This window comes from Globicephala melas, chromosome 13 (genome assembly GCF_963455315.2).
Source record: "Globicephala melas chromosome 13, mGloMel1.2, whole genome shotgun sequence".
Taxonomy (NCBI): Eukaryota; Metazoa; Chordata; class Mammalia; order Artiodactyla; family Delphinidae; genus Globicephala; species Globicephala melas.
In genome coordinates this window covers 51,776,945-51,795,853 of record NC_083326.1, presented here as the reverse complement: position 1 = coordinate 51,795,853, position 18,909 = coordinate 51,776,945, and the positions used below count along the sequence as shown (strand labels likewise).

At 38.4% G+C, this 18,909-nt stretch overlaps 1 protein-coding gene across 2 annotated transcripts in view; it reads right to left on the bottom strand.

The window, feature by feature from the left end:
• USP14 (ubiquitin specific peptidase 14) overlaps nucleotides 1-18,909 on the bottom strand; it is a 46,644-nt gene that overhangs the window by 5,813 nt on the left and 21,922 nt on the right. For both annotated transcript variants that reach the window (XM_030842608.3, XM_060310833.2), the window contains exons 6-13: nucleotides 14,824-14,882; nucleotides 11,646-11,776; nucleotides 9,488-9,568; nucleotides 9,035-9,120; nucleotides 8,243-8,357; nucleotides 2,903-2,968; nucleotides 2,666-2,758; nucleotides 904-1,032 (exon numbers count right to left, since the gene is read on the bottom strand). In XM_030842608.3, coding sequence (XP_030698468.1) covers nucleotides 904-1,032; nucleotides 2,666-2,758; nucleotides 2,903-2,968; nucleotides 8,243-8,357; nucleotides 9,035-9,120; nucleotides 9,488-9,568; nucleotides 11,646-11,776; nucleotides 14,824-14,882 — 760 coding nt within the window. The remainder of the gene's footprint in view (nucleotides 1-903; nucleotides 1,033-2,665; nucleotides 2,759-2,902; nucleotides 2,969-8,242; nucleotides 8,358-9,034; nucleotides 9,121-9,487; nucleotides 9,569-11,645; nucleotides 11,777-14,823; nucleotides 14,883-18,909) is intronic.

The following is an 18,909-nucleotide window of genomic DNA, read 5'->3' as shown; positions in this document are numbered from 1 at the left end:
AACAACGGGGTAGGGGGAAAGGAGAGTGGATTTGGCTACAAAGGGACAGCATGAGGGATCGTTGTGGTAGAGGAAATGTACTGCATCTAGACTACATCAAAGTCAATATCCTGGTTGTGATACTGTATTACAGCTTTGCAAGATGTTACCACTAGGAGAAACTGGGTAAAAGGTACTCTATTATTTCTTATAACTTCATGTGATTCTACAATTATCTCAAAATAAAGTTTAATTTTTTTAAAATTGCTTTTAACACACATACACAGTAACCTGCAGAAGAATTTAATTTTAAAATTTGGTATATAATATCACACTGGAAATATTCCTATTTACCAGGAAATATCTTCTTCCTTTTGAAGAAAATCCAACATATAATTCAGCTGTCCCTTCTCTGAATTTAAAATATACAATTTATTAAATATATAAAGTTGCTAAGGTTATAATTTTAACAGTTATAGGTGCTTGTTAAAAGATATGACTTAAGTTGTCACAGTGGGCATAATGAAGCAATATTCGATAACACTAACTCCATTTTAAAAAATGGAGATGCCTTACAAGGAAAATAATAAAATACTCTGAATTTTACAAGGCAAGATTTTACGTGAAGTGCTTTGAGGAAATAAATATTGATATAAAAGGAATATAAGCTGAAGATTTTTATGGGAAAAGAAAATATTAAGTTTATTCTACCATGAAGGACCCATTTAGCATAGCTAGAGTTCTTTTTCTTATGCTAAAACACACCTAAAACTTTAAGCGCTTGCACCAATATCTGCAAGATTTGTATATATGCTAAACACAGGTTCATCCATTTTTACTAACAGGTTAACAATATAAAATGAATACTGGACACGGATTAAAGATAAACATATTAAGATTAGAAAATGACCAATAAGAACCTACTGTCTTTGGCTGATGATTTACTTTTTTATCTTCCAGATCCTTGAATTTTGATCGAAAAGAAATCATTTTCTCTTGAAGTTCCGGTGTACACAGTTCGTACACATCCAACATAAGAGGAAATTTAACATCCTATATACAAACCAAAAGAAAAAGGGTAAACAGACTTATAAAGGTAGTTATTTAAAATATTTATCACACTTTTTTAAGTACTGCTTTCATATTCAAATAAAGTTGAAAATAAGAACTGTAAAAATCACGTGGAAATCTAAGCATTTGAAAATATGTTTATTTTCAATCTTGTCCTAACTTTTTTTTTTTTTTTTTTTTGCGGTACGCAGGCCTCTCACTGTTGTGGCCTCTCCCGTTGCGGAGCACAGGCTCCGGACGCGCAGGCTCAGCGGCCATGGCTCACGGGCCTAGCCGCTCTGTGGTATGCAGGATCCTCCCGGACCAGGGCACGAACCCGTGTCCCCTGCACCAGCAGGCGGACTCTCAACCAGTGCGCTACCAGGGAAGCCCGTGGTCCTAACTTTAAGATAAAAAAATTTTTAACTTTTCCATTAAACATTTTAACCCATGAAACTGGCCGCAGAGGAGTTACCAAAAATTTAAACAACAGGGACTTCCCTGGTGGCCCAGTGGTTAAGAATCCACCTCCCAATACAGGGGACATGGGTTCAATCCCTGGTCAGGGAACTAAGATCCCATATACCACGGAGCAACTAAGCCTGCGTGCTCTAGAGCCCACGCACAACTAGATAGCCCATGTGCCGCAACTACTGAGCCCATGTGCTCTGGAGCCCCACACACCACAACTAGAGAGCCCACATGCTGCAATTACTGAGTCTGTGCGCTCTGCAGCCCGTGCGCCACAACTAGAGAGCCCGAGTGCTGCAACTACTGAGCCCACATGCTGAAGGGCCCGCGTGCCACTAGAGAGAAGCCCGCATGCTGCAAAGAGCCCATGCGCCACAACGAAAGATCCCGCATGCTGCAATGAAGATCCCGTGTGCTGCAACTAAGACCCAATGCAGCCAAATAAGTTTTTTTTTTAATTTAAACAATTAAAGAAGCATTTCAGAAATACTAGACTAGCAGATATTTCAACTACATTTAACCTGTTCCTATGACCCTAAGTATATCTGAAAATGTATTATAAATTTCAGCTCAAGAGGCTAAAATTACATATACCTCTCCCAAGGATCAGACTCTATGGATGCACAGCAGAGCTACAGTTCAACAAAACAGATAAATCATAAGGTTAGCTCTGACGTCAAACGATTACAATTTAAGTATTCCTTGGGCACCAGTAATTTAACACTCTCCTTTCACCTGGAAGAAAGGAACCGCCTAGAATACAGTGTGTTATATTGCCCCTTACCCCACTCCCGTCCCCAAACCTACTGGACCAGTATCTCTGGAACTGAGGATCTGGTCTAGGGCAGTATTTCTGGGGAATGGATGGCATCCATCAGAATTACCTGGGAATCTTTTGAAAAATGTAAGACCTACTAAGGCCCCACTTAATCAGATGCTTGGTGGCAGTTGAGGGGCAGGCGTGTGTATGATTCAAAATAAACAGGACAATAGATAATTCCAATATATATTCTTGATTAAGAACCACTTGTCTAATGTTAGTAACTTCCCTATTTATAGTATTTTAAAGTGAGTTTACCCCTAAAAGAATAAAGAAACCTATTGTAAGTTATGAATTACCTTCAAAGAATTACAATAATTCATTATAGTAAAGTTCATTACTAACCTTAAGAACTTTGGCATTCACAGATTCCTTCTCTTTATAAAAAAATCGAACCATCTGAATAGTCAAGTAAGCAGGCAACCGGCTGATCTTGGACTGAGGAGAAAAAGTGGAAAGAAATTCTGTAACATACAAATACCACGCAAATTTTTAATTCCTCAGTTTGGTAAAAACAAAGACTGGGTAACATTAATTAGCTGGAAACCCTTCTAGTAAATGGAACTGGATTCCAAAACTTACAGATTTGATGTACAAAGCATTTCTTTGCAATGTTGGAGACTGTTTGGTGATTTCTTCCTGAAGTCGCTAAAAAAGAACATAACAGAAGTCCAAACATTAAAGAATTTTCTTCTGCAATACAGTTATATCTTTAATTCTTTTAAAAATTATCAGCACTACTAATTAATAGACAACACACAGGACGTCAACGGATTTATACCCCTGAGAAATAATTTGAATGAAGACAATGTGGGAAGGCTTTTAGATATGGTTCAGTTCTTTTTTTTTTTTTTTTAATTAATTAAGTTATTTATTTTTGTCTGTGTTGGGTCTTTGTTTCTGTGAGAGGGCTTTCTCTAGTTGCGGAGAGCAGAGGCCACTCTTCATCGCGGTGCGCGGGCCTCTCACTGTCGTGGCCTCTCTTGTTGTAGAGCACAAGCTCCAGACGCGCAGGCTCAGTAGTTGTGGCTCACGGGCCTAGTTGCTCCGCGGCATGTGGGATCTTCCCAGACCAGGGCTCGAACCCGTGTCCCCTGCATTAGCAGGCAGATTCTCAACCACTGCGCCACCAGGGAAGCCCCATGGTTCAGTTCTTAAAAGGCATCAATTTTTACTGGCATGAACTCCTCAGAATGTAAATAATATTTGAAGTCTTTTAATTATGACCCAAATGCTCAGATTCTGAGAGTTTATACTGTATTTTATACAACCTAAGGAAGCCTTTCATGGTATTCCTCTACTTATGGATCAACAGAATATTCATATTAGAAGAAAATTAAGAGAATGCAGATAACCCTTGTTCTTTACGCTTTATTTAGCAAAGCCTTCCAGAACAAATCAGTTATTGCTAAATCTGAGAAAAGTCGTAACACAGAAAACCTCTGTTAATCTAATAAATGTGGGAAAGCCTTTAGCCATTATATCTTATAACCATCATGTCTGCCATTCCACTCCTTACAGCCTGTGCGACACTGAGCAAGACAGTTATCCCTCTGGGCATCATCTGTAAATGGTGCATGGTCTGTAAATGGTGCTAACAGCATTTAACGTGACAGTGCTATTGTTAGAATTACATGAGTTTGTACATGGAGAAAACTTGGAGAACTATTTGGTATATATTCTATGTTCAACAAGCATGTTATACTTGTATAAAAATTGTTTCAGGTTTGATTTTTTTAAATTACTAATTACAAAAGAAAGCACCATGGAGTAGCTTTTTAACATTTAACCAAGTTTATCTGGCAACAAAGAGGTAAAGAAATGTGGAGCAAAATTACTCAAAAATAAAACGAATGATGATAAGAAATCTAAAAAATTACCAAGACAACAAATACAACATCTCATTAATACATGTTGTTAAAGAAAGAATACATGGTACAATGTTACTCATCAGGTAAGCTACATATCATTATCATCAATTCATGATCATCTAGAAGTTCCAGGTATCCTGGAATTTTATAAAATTACGAAGAATACACCCTGGAGAGTCCCTGCCGAAACATTCTATACCACACTCTCCAATTAACATTTACAGCACGTTTTGATGCCCCAAAACTTGCATCATAATTTTTTATAGGACTTAGGGCGGTAAGCTAGTATCTGTATGCTTTTATTTTTACTTTTTTTTTAACATCTTTATTGCAGTATACAATGGTGTGTTAGTTTCTGCTTATAATAAAGTGAATCAGCTATACATATACATATATCTCCATATCTCCTCCCTCTTGCATCTCCCTCCCATCCTCCCTATCCCACCCCTCTAGGTGGTCACAAAGCACCGAGCTTAACTCCCTGTGCCGTGTGACTGCTTCCCACTAGCTATCTATTTTACATTTGGTAGTGTATATGTCCATGCCACTCTCTCACTTCTTCCCAGCTTACCCTTCCCCTTCACCTTGTCCTCAAGTCCATTCTCTACGTCTGCATCTTCATTCCTGTCCTGCCCCTAGGTTCTTCAGAACCATTTTTTTTTCCTTAGATTCCATATATATGTGTTAGCATATGGTATTTGTTTTTCTCTTTCTGACTCACTTCACTCTGTATGACAGATTCTAAGTCCATCCACCTCACTACAAACAACTCAATTTCGTTTCTTTTTATGTCTGAGTAATATTCCATTGTATGTATGTGCCACATCTTCTTTATCCAGTCATCTGTCGATGGACACTTAGGTTGCTTCCATGTCCTGGCTATTGTAAATAGAGCTGCAATGAACATTGTGGTACATGACCCTTTTTGAATTATGGTTTTCTCAGGGTATATGCCCAGTAGTGAGACTGCTGGGTGGTATGGTAACTCTGTTTTTAGTTTTTTAAGGAACCTCCATATGGTTCTCCATAGTGGCTGTATCAATTTACATTCCCACCAACAGTGCAAGAGGGCTCCCTTTTCTCCACACCCTCTCCAGCATTTATTGTTTGTACGTTTTTTGATGATGGGCATTCTGACTTATAATGAGGTGATACCTCATTGTAGTTGTGATTTACATTTCTCTAATGATTAGTGATGTTGAGCATCCTTTCATGTGTTTGTTGGCAGTCTGTATATCTTCTTTGGAGAAATGTTTATTTAGGTCTTCTGCCCATTTTTGGATTGGGTTGTTTGTTTTTTTGTTATTGAGCTGCATGAGCTACTTGTCAATTTTGGAGATTAATCCTTTGTCAGTTGCTTCATTTGCAAATATTTTCTCCCATTCTGAGGGTTGTCTTTTCATCTTGTTTATGTTTCCTTTTGCTGTGCAGAAGCTTTTAAGTTTCATTAGTTCCCATTTGTTTTTGTTTTTATTCCCATTTCTCTAGGAGGTGGGTCAAAAAGGATCTTGCTGTGATTTATGTCAAAGAGTGTTCTGCCTATATTTTCCTCTAAGAGTTTTATAGTGTCTAGCCTTACATTTAGGTTTTTAATCTATTTTGAGTTTATTGTGTGTATGGTGTTAGGGAGTGTTCTAATTTCATTCTTTTACATGTAGCTGTCCAGTTTTCCCAGCACCACTTATTGAAGAGGCTGTCTTTTCTCCATTGTATATTCTTGTCTCTTATCAAAGATAAGGTGACCATATGTGTGTGGGTTTATCTCTGGGCTTTCTATCCTGTTCCATTGATCTATCTTTCTGTTTTTGTGCCAGTACCAAACTGTCTTGATTACTGTAGCTTTGTAGTATAGTCTGAAGTCCAGGAGCCTGATTCCTCCAGCTCCGTTTTTCTTTCTCAAGATTGCTTTGGCTATTTGGCGTCTTTTGTGTTTCCATACAAATTGTGAAACTTTTTGTTCTAGTTCTGTGAAAAATGCCATTGGCAGTTTGATAGGGATTGCACTGAATCTGTAGATTGCTTTGGGTAGTACAGTCATTTTCACAATGTTGATTCTTCCAATCCAAGAACATGGTATATCTCTCCATCTGTTAGTATCATCTTTAATTTCTTTCATCAGTGTCTTATAGTTTTCTGTGTACAGGTCTTTTGTCTCCTTAGGTAGGTTTATTCCTAGGTATTTTATTCTTTTTGTTGCAATGGTAAATGAGAGTGTTCCCTTAACTTCTCTTTCAGATTTTTCATCATGTGTATAGGAATGCAAGAGATTTCTGTGCACTAATCTTGTATCCTACTACTTTTACCAAATTCATTGATTAGTTCTAGCAGTTTTCTGGTAGCATCTTTAGGATTCTCTATGTATAGTATCATGTCTTCTGCAAATAGTGGCAGCTTTACTTCTTCTTTTCCGATTTGGATTCCTCTTATTTCTTTTTCTTCTCTGATTGCTGTGGCTAAAACTCCCAAAACTATGTTGAATAACAGTGGTGAGAGTGGACAACCTTGTCTTGTTCCTGATCTTAGAGGAAATGGTTTCAGTTTTTCACCATTGAGAACGATGTTGGCTGTGGGTTTGTCATATATGATCTTTATTATGTTGAGGTAAGTTCCCTCTATGCCTACTTTCTGAAGGGTTTATATCATAAATGGGTACTGAATTTTGGGGAAAGCTTTTTCTGCATCTAGAGAGATGATCATAGGGTTTTTCTCCTTCAATTTGTTAATATGGTTTATCACATTGATTTGCATATATTTACGTATGCTTTTCAAGTGAACTTCTCTTAAAAGCCATTATGCCTCACCACACCTCTTCCCTCAGTTATCACAGGGCAAAGAATAGCACTATTTATCTATCTGTTTCTTATAGAAACATTTACCAATACTTTCCCTAACCAATCTTACCCCAAACTGTAAATGAGAGCTCCCTGACAACAAATAATCTTGTTTTCAATGTAATCCCTGCCCCAATTCACTGCCCATCATTCAAGAGATGTACATATTCCCCCAAACCATATCAAATAAATGTTAGGCAAGCAAAATTGTTCTTTTTTATCAATCTGCTCATTAGGGTGGATTCTTTAGTATGGCACTGGGGAAACAGTACTAACTGAATAATAAGACAAGCAAGTTTTATTTCTGGCTCTGCCACAAACCAATTAAGTCACTTAAATTCTAGGGCCTCAACTTGAATACTAGTGCAATGGCAGAATGACTACATGCCCGTATTTGCACAGTACAACCCCAGTTTTTACCTCACAATTATTAATATATCCTCATTATAATACCCTCAGAGGCCTCCTTCGAGCCTCTGGCCACAACATTTTTGTCAACCAATCAATACACAACCTTGTTTTATGTGTGTTTCTGCTATTTAATGACACCTTAACATACACTGAACTCACAGTCAAGTAAACTATAACTCATCCCTGAATGAAGCTTATCTAACAAAGGTTATTTTCTCCTTAAGGCACATCACAGCCTTCTTGCACTTAGAACACCAGACAGCACTTCAGCATTATGCCTGAAGGCCATTATAAACAGCAAGATCACCAACAAAAAGCACAAAAATGCAAGAAATGTGGCATTAAAATTACTGCAAAAAGGGTACTTGTTTATAGTATGAGCACTGAAACAAGAAGGCAGAGCGGGCTTCCCTGGTGGCACAGTGGTTGAGAGTCCGCCTGCCGATGCAGGGGACACAGGTTCGTGTCCCGGTCCGGGAAGATCTCACATGCCGCGGAGTGGCTGGGCCCGTGAGCCATGGCCGCTGAGCCTGCGCGTCCAGAGCCTGTGCTCCGCAATGGGAGATGCCACAACAGTGACAGGCCCGCGTAGCGCAAAAAAAAAAAAGGCAGAGCATCACCTTTGGGGACCTCAGGTGAAACAGTGTGAGTCAGGCAACTCAAAATTTTTGTCACCCTGTGCATATCTACAAATGACCATGAAAGCACCATGAGTACTGATGTTGGGGTTACAAATACATTTTAGCAAGTAGGTGTATTTGCAAATTCAGAATCTACGAACAATGGGGAGGAACTGCAATTGTCCTTACCAACTTAAGTCCTGTAAAAAGATACTTGACTTCTTGATTGATAAAACAGCTAAGCTGAAGCTGACTTTCCTTTCCTTTACTGACTTCTTCTTCTTCAGATTCTGTACATTTCATGCTTTGAAAAATAAGATAAGGAATTTTCCAATAGGCATTCAATTTGTTATATAATCTTGAATAAGTTATCCTAATGCTATTAAAATTAATAGCATCATTCACTGGTATTTAAAACATTTCAGTCTTCCAATAGAGATTCATTTTAATATACTTAAAAATGCTCATTCACTTACCAACAATACGGATTAATGAATGTGTGTAAAAGGATAAACTCTCAACAAATTTAAGTTGGTATTTATAGTCTTAAAATGGTCTTAATAACCCAACGATAGATAAACAAATCTTTTTCTAAGTTTCCACCCATGATGTAGAAAATAGTATTCTCCTAAATTCATGTTTTATTAATTATATCAATCTCATGTATATAATTTAGCTGATTTATCCCATTTCATAATTAAAAATTAATTCTCTATGAGGTGAATTAATGAGGTATTCTGCTAAAGGTGTTCTTAGGAAAAAATATGAATGTCCTTAAAGAGTACATTTATCTAAACTTCAAGAGCACTCCAAAGGGTGTATTTTTCCAAATTCCTAATTTCCATATTTTTTAAGCATAAAAACCTCTGAAGAATTTTCCTTCATATCCCACCCACCACTCCAGCAGGCAACAACGCTCTTTATACCAATTCACTTCTAAGTTACGATTACAGTCATACTAATCTTGGCTCATAAGGATACGTAGTTTCAAATTCAACTCCGAAGAACTGATCAATTAAACTTTTCTTTTTAGAAGGTGTCACTGCTGGTACAGATGAAGAATCTGTCTGCAAAAGTTAAGATGAAATAAAAATTCCAACTTTACTTCATATGGATATTAATGTACATTGGCTCCCACACAATCCAGTTTAGTAACACACATTTAGACTTTTTAAAATGTAATCCCTTTCTGTAAAATTCTTCTACTGATCAAAAAATATTACCAAAAAAATTACAGATGCTCAATAATCTCAATTGATTAAATTTAGCAAATAATTCATTGAATTCAAGCATCAAATGCAAGCTGTCAAGTTCCAACTACAGATTCAGCATCTAAAGTATTCAAGTACATGTCTACCTATTAAGATGAACTGACTTTAGGGTGGGGGTGGGATAGAGAATCAAAGTCTATATTCACAAATGTATTTCAATTACCTCTTTAACAGTATCATCCTCTATAGCTTCCAATTTCTGTTGCAATACTCGCATCATTTGTATCCAACATTCATTAGCATCCTGTAATTTAAAAAGTGACACAGTAAGTAATCCTGGCTATTACAGTGTTTGATCTATAAAATGCTTCCAAAGTAATTACTGTTTCCTTAGAGAAGGGGAATGAAGTTTTTTTCTTAAAAAATATTAAGCCAAATTAAATATTATATGATCTTCAAAACAATGAAGAATTCCAGAATAGTTTATTCATTCATTCAAGAGATGTTTCGTGAATTCATCATTATGCTAAACACTATTCTAGACACTAGGAATACACAACAGTCAACAAAACAGAAAAAGTTCTAATGGGGAACATAAACAAAATATAACAAATTCAAGTGAAGAGAGGGTTATGAAGGAAAAAAAAGCAATATGGGAGCAGAAAGTGATTAGGGGATTGTCAACAAACACATGAAGGATACTCAACATCACTAATCATTAGAGAAATGAAAATCAAAACTACAATGAGGGGCTTCCATGGTGGCGCAGTGGTTGAGAGTCCGCCTGCCGATGCAGGGGACACAGGTTCGTGCCCCGGTCCGGGAAGATCCCACATGCCGCAGAACGGCTGGGCCCGTGAGCCATGGTCGCTGAGCCTGCACGTCTGGAGCATGTGCTCCATAACGGGAGAGGCCACAACAGTGAGAGGCCTGCGTACCGCAAAAAAAAAAAAAAAAAACTACAATGAGGTATCACCTCACACTGGTCAGAATGGCCATCGTCGAAAAATCTACAAACAATAAATGCTGGAGGGAGTGTGGAGAAAAGGGAAACCTCTTGCACTGTTGGTGGGAATGTAAATTGACACAGCCACTATGGAGAACAGTATGGAGGTTCCTTAAAAAACTACAAATAGAACTACCATACGACCCAGCAATCTCACTACTGGGCATATACCCTGAGAAAACCATAATTCAAAAAGAGACATGTACCACAGTGTTCACTGCAGCTCTATTTACAATAGCCAGGACATGGAAGCAACCTAAGTGTCCATCGACAGATGAATGGATAAAGAAGATGTGGCACATATATACAATGGAATATTACTCAGCCATAAAAAGAAACGAAATTGAGTTATTTGTAGTGAGGTGGATGGACGTAGAATCTGTCATACAGAGTGAAGTAAGTCAGAAAGAGAAAAACAAATACCATATGCTAACACATATACATGGAATCTTAAAAAAAAAAAAAGGTTCTGAAGAACCTAGGGGCAGGACATGAACAAAGATGCAGATGTAGAGAATGGACTTGAGGACAAGGGGAGGGGGATGGGTAAGCTGGGACGAAGTGAGACAGTGGCATGGACATATATACACTACTAAATGTAAAACAGATAGCTAGTGGGAAGCAGCTGCATAGCACACGGAGATGAGCTAGGTGCTTTGTGACCACCTAGAGGGGTGGGATAGGGAGGATGGGAGGGAGATGCAAGAGGGAGGAGATATGGGAATATATGTATATGTATAGCTGATTCACGTTGTTATAAAGCAGAAACTAACACACCATTGTAAAGCAATTATACTCCAATAAAGATGTTAAAAAAAAAAAGAAAGTGATTAGGGGAAGGGAAGTGTGCTGTTTCAATAGGACTGTCAAGGAAAGCCTCTGATGCCTTGACATTTGAGCCATGATACCTGAATGAGGTGAGGAAGCAAGCCATGCACCTGGGAGCCAAAGGAACAAGAGCAAAGGCCCTACCGAAAGAGGATACTTGGGGGGTTTTTTAAAAATAGCAAGGAAGTCAGTGTATCTGGAGAGAATTGAGCAAGGGGAAGAGTGGCACATGATAAGCTCAGAGAGGTAGCCAGGAGCTAGACTGTTTAGGACTGAGACAGAAAGTCACTAGGAGGTACTGAACAAGGAAACCAGCATAATCTTATTTACATTTTTAAAAGGACTCTGGGGCTGTATAGAGAAACACCACAAAAGGCAGAAGCAAGATGATCAGTTAACAGACTACTGCACCTCTCCAGGCAAGAGATAATGGTGGTGTGAACTACAGAGGACTGATTATTTGTATTTCCAAATATAATCCAGTAAGTGTAGGACGCCTAAATTTTACATTTACAAAATAAAAACCACAGAACCTTGCCCTGATTACCTGTTGAAGATATTGTCCTTGTTCGCCCTTCTCTGCAAACTGTGGAAAAGCCATGTGCAAAAACTGCAGTAGAATAATAGGTGGAATACTAGAAGAAGTTTTATCCATGGAATCAAACAAATCTCTAAGGGCTTAAAAACAAAGCAAATACTTCCTTAGTAAAATAGTGACATATTTAATACATGCTACTGTAAATTAATTCTCAATTAATACCAAGAAATGCCTATTATTTTTAAGTATATGTATTCCTTTTGCAATTGTTGGATCCCTAATAAGAAAATAATTTGTTTTTAAATCTTAACTCACCAGAAGACTTTACAATACAATCACTAGATATAAACAATGTCTCTCTCTCCTTGACAGCCTTTGTCTTCCCTAATAAAGCAAGGTATATTCATTTAATACAGACAACACATAACTTCTGTCTAGGAATCACAGAGGCATGATGTTACAGTTCCGCCATTATCAGGACGTCAGGTAACCACTCCCAGCCCTCCTCCCTTTAAGCCCATACTTGGTTCCCGTGTACTGAACTCCTGAGTATTGAAATCTGGAGTATGTTTAAATGAAGTATGTTATCCTCTCTCAACATGACCATAAATCCCATGATGGTCATAAACTCAACCCTGCTCTTGAGTTCAGAATACTTTTTTCTCTGTTGACTCCCTAGCTATCACACCTTGCCCTTACTTCATGTATAGCAAAACTCTAATCTAGCTTATCTTGCCTTGTTTTGTTAACTAAAATGTGAAATGTTATCATTAGTATACAGACTATTTAGCATAGCAAATACTAAAATATAACATCTCAGCACAAAGTAAGTACTCAATGAAATGTTCCTGAATAAAACTACTAAACACAATGTTTAAAAAATATTTTAGGAGGTAGAGCTGAAATTATGCATCCCTACTAAGCTAATAATTTTTAAAATAAAAAAAGCCTAAATTGTAATAACACTTTAAAGGATACACTTCTCAAAAAAAAAAAAAAAAAGAAAAACAAGAAAAAAACCCAGATGATTTAATATATACCATGAACAGAGCATCTCAAATACTTCATTAGTTTGAAAGAAAAAGGTCAAAAGACACACTATACATTAAGAGACTAATGAGACATAACAACATAACTAAGTGCAATGTGTGATCCTAAATTGGCTCCTGAAGCAAAAAAGAAAAACAACTTTATAATGGGCAATACAGGGTTAATTGGCAAAATTTAATCAAGTCAGTATTACGAGTTAACATCAGTGTTAAACTCCCAGACTTTGAAAAATAACCATCTTGTGGCTATGAATGTCCTTATTCTCAGGAAATACACACTGAGGTATTCAGGAACAAAAAACAGGATGTCTGCAACTTATTCTCAAATGGTTCAGATAAAAAGAACATGCATTACACAGAATGATGAACCAGATGTGACAAAAAGTTAGTAACTGGTGAATTCTTGCAACTTTTCTGTGAATTGAAATTTATTTCAAAATAAAAACTTAAAAAATCAAGAAGCAAAAAGTAAAGAACGGTATTTTTCATCCCATAAATACTGCAAACCTCCTGTAAGACTCTGGAGAAGCTGTTGAAATTCTGAGCAACTCTTAGATACGTAAGTTACAAGATGAACTAGATATATGATCACATTTTCCCAGTAAAAACTTCATTTCAGGGGGCTTCCCTGGTGGCGCAGTGGTTGAGAATCTGCCTGCTAATGCAGGGGACATGGGTTCGAGCCCTGGTCTGGGAGGATCCCACATGCCGCAGGGCAACTAGGTCGGTGAGCCACAACTACTGAGCCTGCGTGTCGGGAGCCTGTGCTCCGCAACAAGAGAGGCTGCGAGAGTGAGAGGCCCGCGCACCGCGATGAAGAGTGGCCCCCACTTGCCACAACTAGAGAAAGCCCTCGCACAGAAACGAAGACCCAACACAGCAAAATTAAATAAATAAATTAATAAACTCCTACCCCCAACATCTTCAAAAAAGAAAACAAAACATTTCAACAAATGAATCTACTTTCAGGGAAAAAGGTTAGAGGAAAATCTCACTAATTCCAAATGATGCAAAGAAACCTACTGTTTATAGTATTACAAATTAATGATTGACCACAATGAGATACCATTTCACACCCCTAGAATGGCGATAATCAAAGACATTCAATACCTAGTGTCAGTGAGGATACAAAGAAATCAGAATCCTCATACATGCTGGGAGGAATATAAGATGATGCAGCTGCTTTGGAAAACAGTCTGGCAGTTCCTCACATAGTTACCATGTGACCCAACAATTCCTCTCCTAGACATATACCCAAGAGAAATGAAAACATATGTCCACACAGACTTGTACACAAATGTTTAGCAATATTTATATTGGTCAAAAAGTGGAAACTACCCAAATGTCTTATCAATGATGAAAGGATAAATGAAATGTGATATATCCAATACAATGGAATCTTACTCAGCAATAAAAAGGAATGAAGTACTGATACATGTTTACGATGTGGCTGAACCTCAAAAACATTCTAAGTGAAAGAAGCCATCAAAACAGACCATGTATTGTACAATTCCATTTATATCAACATTCTAGAATTGGCAAATCCGCAGACTGACAGTAGATTACTGGTTGCACAGGGCTGGTAGTAGTGGCAGGAAACAGGGTGACTGCTGTTACAGGATTTATTTTCTAGTGATGAAAATATTCTAAATTTGATTGTGGTGATGACTGCATAACTCTATGAGTAAACTAAAAAACAGTGAATTGTATAATTTAAATGGGTGAATAGTACGGTATGTGAATTATCTCTCAATAAAGCCATTACAGGGCTTCCCTGGTGGCACAGTGGCTGGAGTCTGCCTGCCGATGCAGGGGACACGGGTTCATGCCCCGGTCTGGGAAGATCCCACATGCCGTGGAGCGGCTGGGCCTGTGAGCCATGGCCGCTGAGCCTGCGCGTCCGGAGCCTGTGCTCTGCAGCGGGAGAGGCCACAACAGTGAGAGGCCCGCGTACCACCAAAAAAAAAAAAAAAAGTCCCAAGTTGTTTCATGTAAGTGTAAGTATTCTAATTTTAATGAGGTGATGTTTTAAAAATACATTTTAAAAACAGAAAGATACTAAAAAAACTGTGAGTGAAAAATGACGTTTATTGAATACCATACTCCCTCTTGAAAAGTAGTATATTTAAGATACTGACCTGCAGTAATATACTGTGCTGAAGCCATTTCCCCTGAAGCTCTCAAGGCACCTGCATACCTAGGAACATTAAGACAGAATTAAATATTCACTTTATTCTGAAACTCAAATGGGAAGAAATTAGTTCAAAGGACTTATTATGAAACCCTCAACTACAAGTTTCTCTGAGTTGTTCCCACCATTTTTTCTTCTTCTCTTCTGGTCTTGTTCCTTTAAGAATTACATGGGCAAAAAAGGACTGCTAAGAAAAAACGGAAATTAGATGAATGAAGCCTACTTTAAATTCTTTCCTCTTGTCTAACTCATCTATAACATTTTCTAAAAATTGTGTAAACAAAAAAGTACATATAGCTGACTCACTTTGTTATACAGCAGAAACACAACATTATAAAGCAATTATACTCCACTAAAGATGTTAAAAAAATAAAATTAAAAAGCACATATTTAATATCCATTATTACAAAGAAAATAAAATATAATTTCAGAAATGAAGAAAAAATCATTAGATCAAAAGCATTAGATCAGGGCTTCCCTGTTGGCGCAGTGGTTGAGAGTCTGCCTGCCAATGCAGGGGACACGGGTTCGTGCCCCGGTCTGGAAAGATCCTACATGCCGCAGAGCAGCTGGGCCCGTGAGCCACGGCCACTGAGCCTGCGCATCTGGAGCCTGTGCTCCGCAACGGGAGAGGCCACAACAGTGTACCCGTGTACCGCAAAAACAACAAAAACAAAAACACAAACAAACAAAAAAAATTAAATCAAAATCAATAAATCTATATTCAGCACTAACTTCCTACACAACACTAAATAAGTCACTTAAATTTCAAGTCAGTTTTCTCACCTATAAAATGAAGGGTTCCTATTAAATGATTTCTAAATTCACTTTTATGATTCTCAGTTAATTTACAGCAGTACAAAGGACTGGCCACCCTAAAGGAAATACCCAAACCACTGTAGTTACTTATACAATGTTTTACGACAAAGGATCAAAAATTATCATTCAGGTAAAAACACCGGGCAATGGGAGAGATCCCACAAAACTAATATAAGATCAGTGCTTACTTGGGGGAGATGGGCAGTTGACTGGGAAAAGGTACAATAAAACGTCCTGGGATGATGAAAATGTTCTATATATCTGATTGTAAAATGAGTTACAGAGAATTTGCATTTGTCAAAACTGATCACACTGAACACATAAGATGCATACATTTCACTAGACGTAAATTATATTCCAATTTAAAAAAAAGGGGACTTCCGTGGTGGCACAGTGGTTAAGCATCTGCCTGCCAATTCAGGGGACATGGGTTCGATCCCTGGTCCAGGAAGATCCCACATGCCGCAGAGCAACTAAGCCCATGTGCCACAACTACTGAGCCTGTGCGCTGCAACTACTGAGCCTGTGCTCTGCAACAAAACAAGCCACTGCAATAAGAAGCCCACACACTGCGATGAAGAGTAGCGCCCGCTCACCGCTAGAGAAAGCCTGTGGAGCAACGAAGACCCAATGCAGCCAAGAAAGAAAAAAAAAACTCTGTGCTTATGTAAGTGAATGAAAGAGGTCACAGAAAATATTATGTTAAATTATACTCAATGGAATAATTTTCTTTCTTTTTTTCAATTGTTTAGATCTTTTGGAAACTCTTGCAACTAAAAAATTCTTAATTTTTCAATATACAATAATGCATGTTGTCTAAATTATATATGTTCATTTTAAAAATAAAAATCATATGGGCTTCCCTGGTGGCGCAGTGGTTGAGAGTCCACCTGCCGATGCAGGGGACACGGGTTTGTGCCCTGGTCCGTGAAGATCCCACATGCCGCGGAGCGGCTGGGCCCGTGAGCCATGGCCGCTGAGCCTGCGCGTCCGGAGCCTGTGCTCCACAACGGGAGAGGCCACAACAGTGAGAGGCCCGTGTACCGCCAAAAAAAAAAAGAAATCATAATAGTTTCCCTGTCAGACAGTTTAGCAACTTTTTAAAGGGCACTTCTGAAGTTAAAACGAAGTACTCAAAGTAGATGCATCCCATAACATCACTGAAGTATGTAACTACATAAGTGCCACTGTTATGAATTTACATCTAGTTACAGGGTAACATGAGTAGGTAACTATTACTACGTTTATGACAAAAGCTGCATTAATGAATTATCAATCTTTTTTTTATTATCTGAGAACAGAAAAATCATAGCTAATTTAATACCATCCCCCTAAAACTCTCAATATTATACCAAGAAAACTTATAAGTCCTAATTAAGATAAAACCATCCAATAAGCCAAACATTCATAATGAACTTCACAAAGAAAAAACTGCTAGAAAAGAGGAGGAATTGACAGGGGTACTAAGAGTTTTAACAGATACAAATACTGAGAGGTTTTTCAGACAAAAGAACCAATAGAGTACCTTTCATAATCTTTGCAAATAAATAAAAATTAAATAATGATATAGAAAATCTGAATGTAATTAATAAACTTAGGGCTTCCCTGGTGGCGCAGTGGTTGAGAGCCCACCTGCCGATGCAGGGGACACAGGTTCGTGCTCCAGTCTGGGAAGATCCCACATGCTGTGGAGCGGCTGGACCTGTGAGCCATGGCCGCTGAGCCTGCGCGCTGAGCCTGTGCTCCGCGGCGGTAAAGGCCACAACAGTGAGAGGCCCGCGTACCGCAAAAAAAACAAAAAGAAACCAAAAAAAACAAATAAACTTAATGCCTATTATACTTTATCACCTACAAAAAGAGGATGTCTTGACTTTTCTATCATCTGTGAAATATTCACAACATTCAGTCACAGATCAGATCAACCCAAACATTCATTGACAGAAAAATGAATAATTATTTGGTAGTATATACATACAATGGTGTACCCTACAGCAGGGGTCCCCAACCCCCGGGACACTAAATGGTACTAGTATGTAGCCTCTTAGGAGCCCAGCCGCACAGCAGGAGGTGAGCAGCAGGCAAGGGAGAGAAGCTTCATCTGTATTTACAGCTGCTCCCCATCGCTCGCGTCACTGCCTGAGCTCCGCTTCCTGTCAGATCATCGGCCTCATTAGATTCTCATAGGAGTGCAAACTCTACTGTGAACTGCGCATGTGAGGGATCTAGGTTGCTTGCTCCTTATGAGAATTTAATGCCTGATGATCTGAGGTGGAGCTGAAGCAGTGATGGGGAGTGGCTACAAATACAGATTATCATTAGCAGAGAGGTTTGACTGCACAGAGACCATAATAAACCAACTGCTTGCAGACTCATATCAAAACCCCATCAGTGAGTGGCAAGTGAAAACCAGCTCAGGGCTCCCACTGATTCTGCATTATGGTGAGCTGTGTAATTATTTCATTATATATTATAATGTAATAATAACAGAAATAAAGTGCACAATAAATGTAATGCTCTGAATCATCCCGAAACCATTCCCCCCCACCCCCACACTGGTCCATGAAAACACTGTCTTCCATGAAACCAGTCCCCGCTGCCAAAATGCTGGGGACCACTGCCCTACAGCATGAACATGAATGAACACACACACAACATGGAAAAGCCAAATATAACGAGCCTGACTCAAATGAACATAATCTGTATGTTTCTGTTCATGAAGAGTTCGAAATAAGCAAAATTACTCAAAATTAGAAGTCAGGTGAGTATAACAACTTTGCAAAGAAGGGTGGGGGCAGTGGATAGGAAGGGATTGGTGAGGGGATTTTTGGAGTGCTAACAGAGTTCTGTTGATCCCCATCAGTTACAGGAATGTGTTCACTCTGGGATAATTCATTTGTATATGTTTCTATATAATTCAATAATTAAAAGCAAACTTTGGTTTTGCACAGCAAAGGAAACCATAAACAAAACGAAAAGACAACAGGAGAAAATATTTGCAAATGATGCAACAGACAAGGGCTTAATTTCCAAAATATACGAACAGCTCATACAGCTCAACAACGAAAAATAAACAAGCCAATCCAAAAATGGGCAGGGACTTCTCTGGTGGTCCAGTGGGTAAGCCTGCACACTCCCAATGCAGGGGGCCTGGGTTTGACCCCTGATTAGGGAACTAGATCCCACATGCATGCCGCAACTAAACAGTCCACATGCT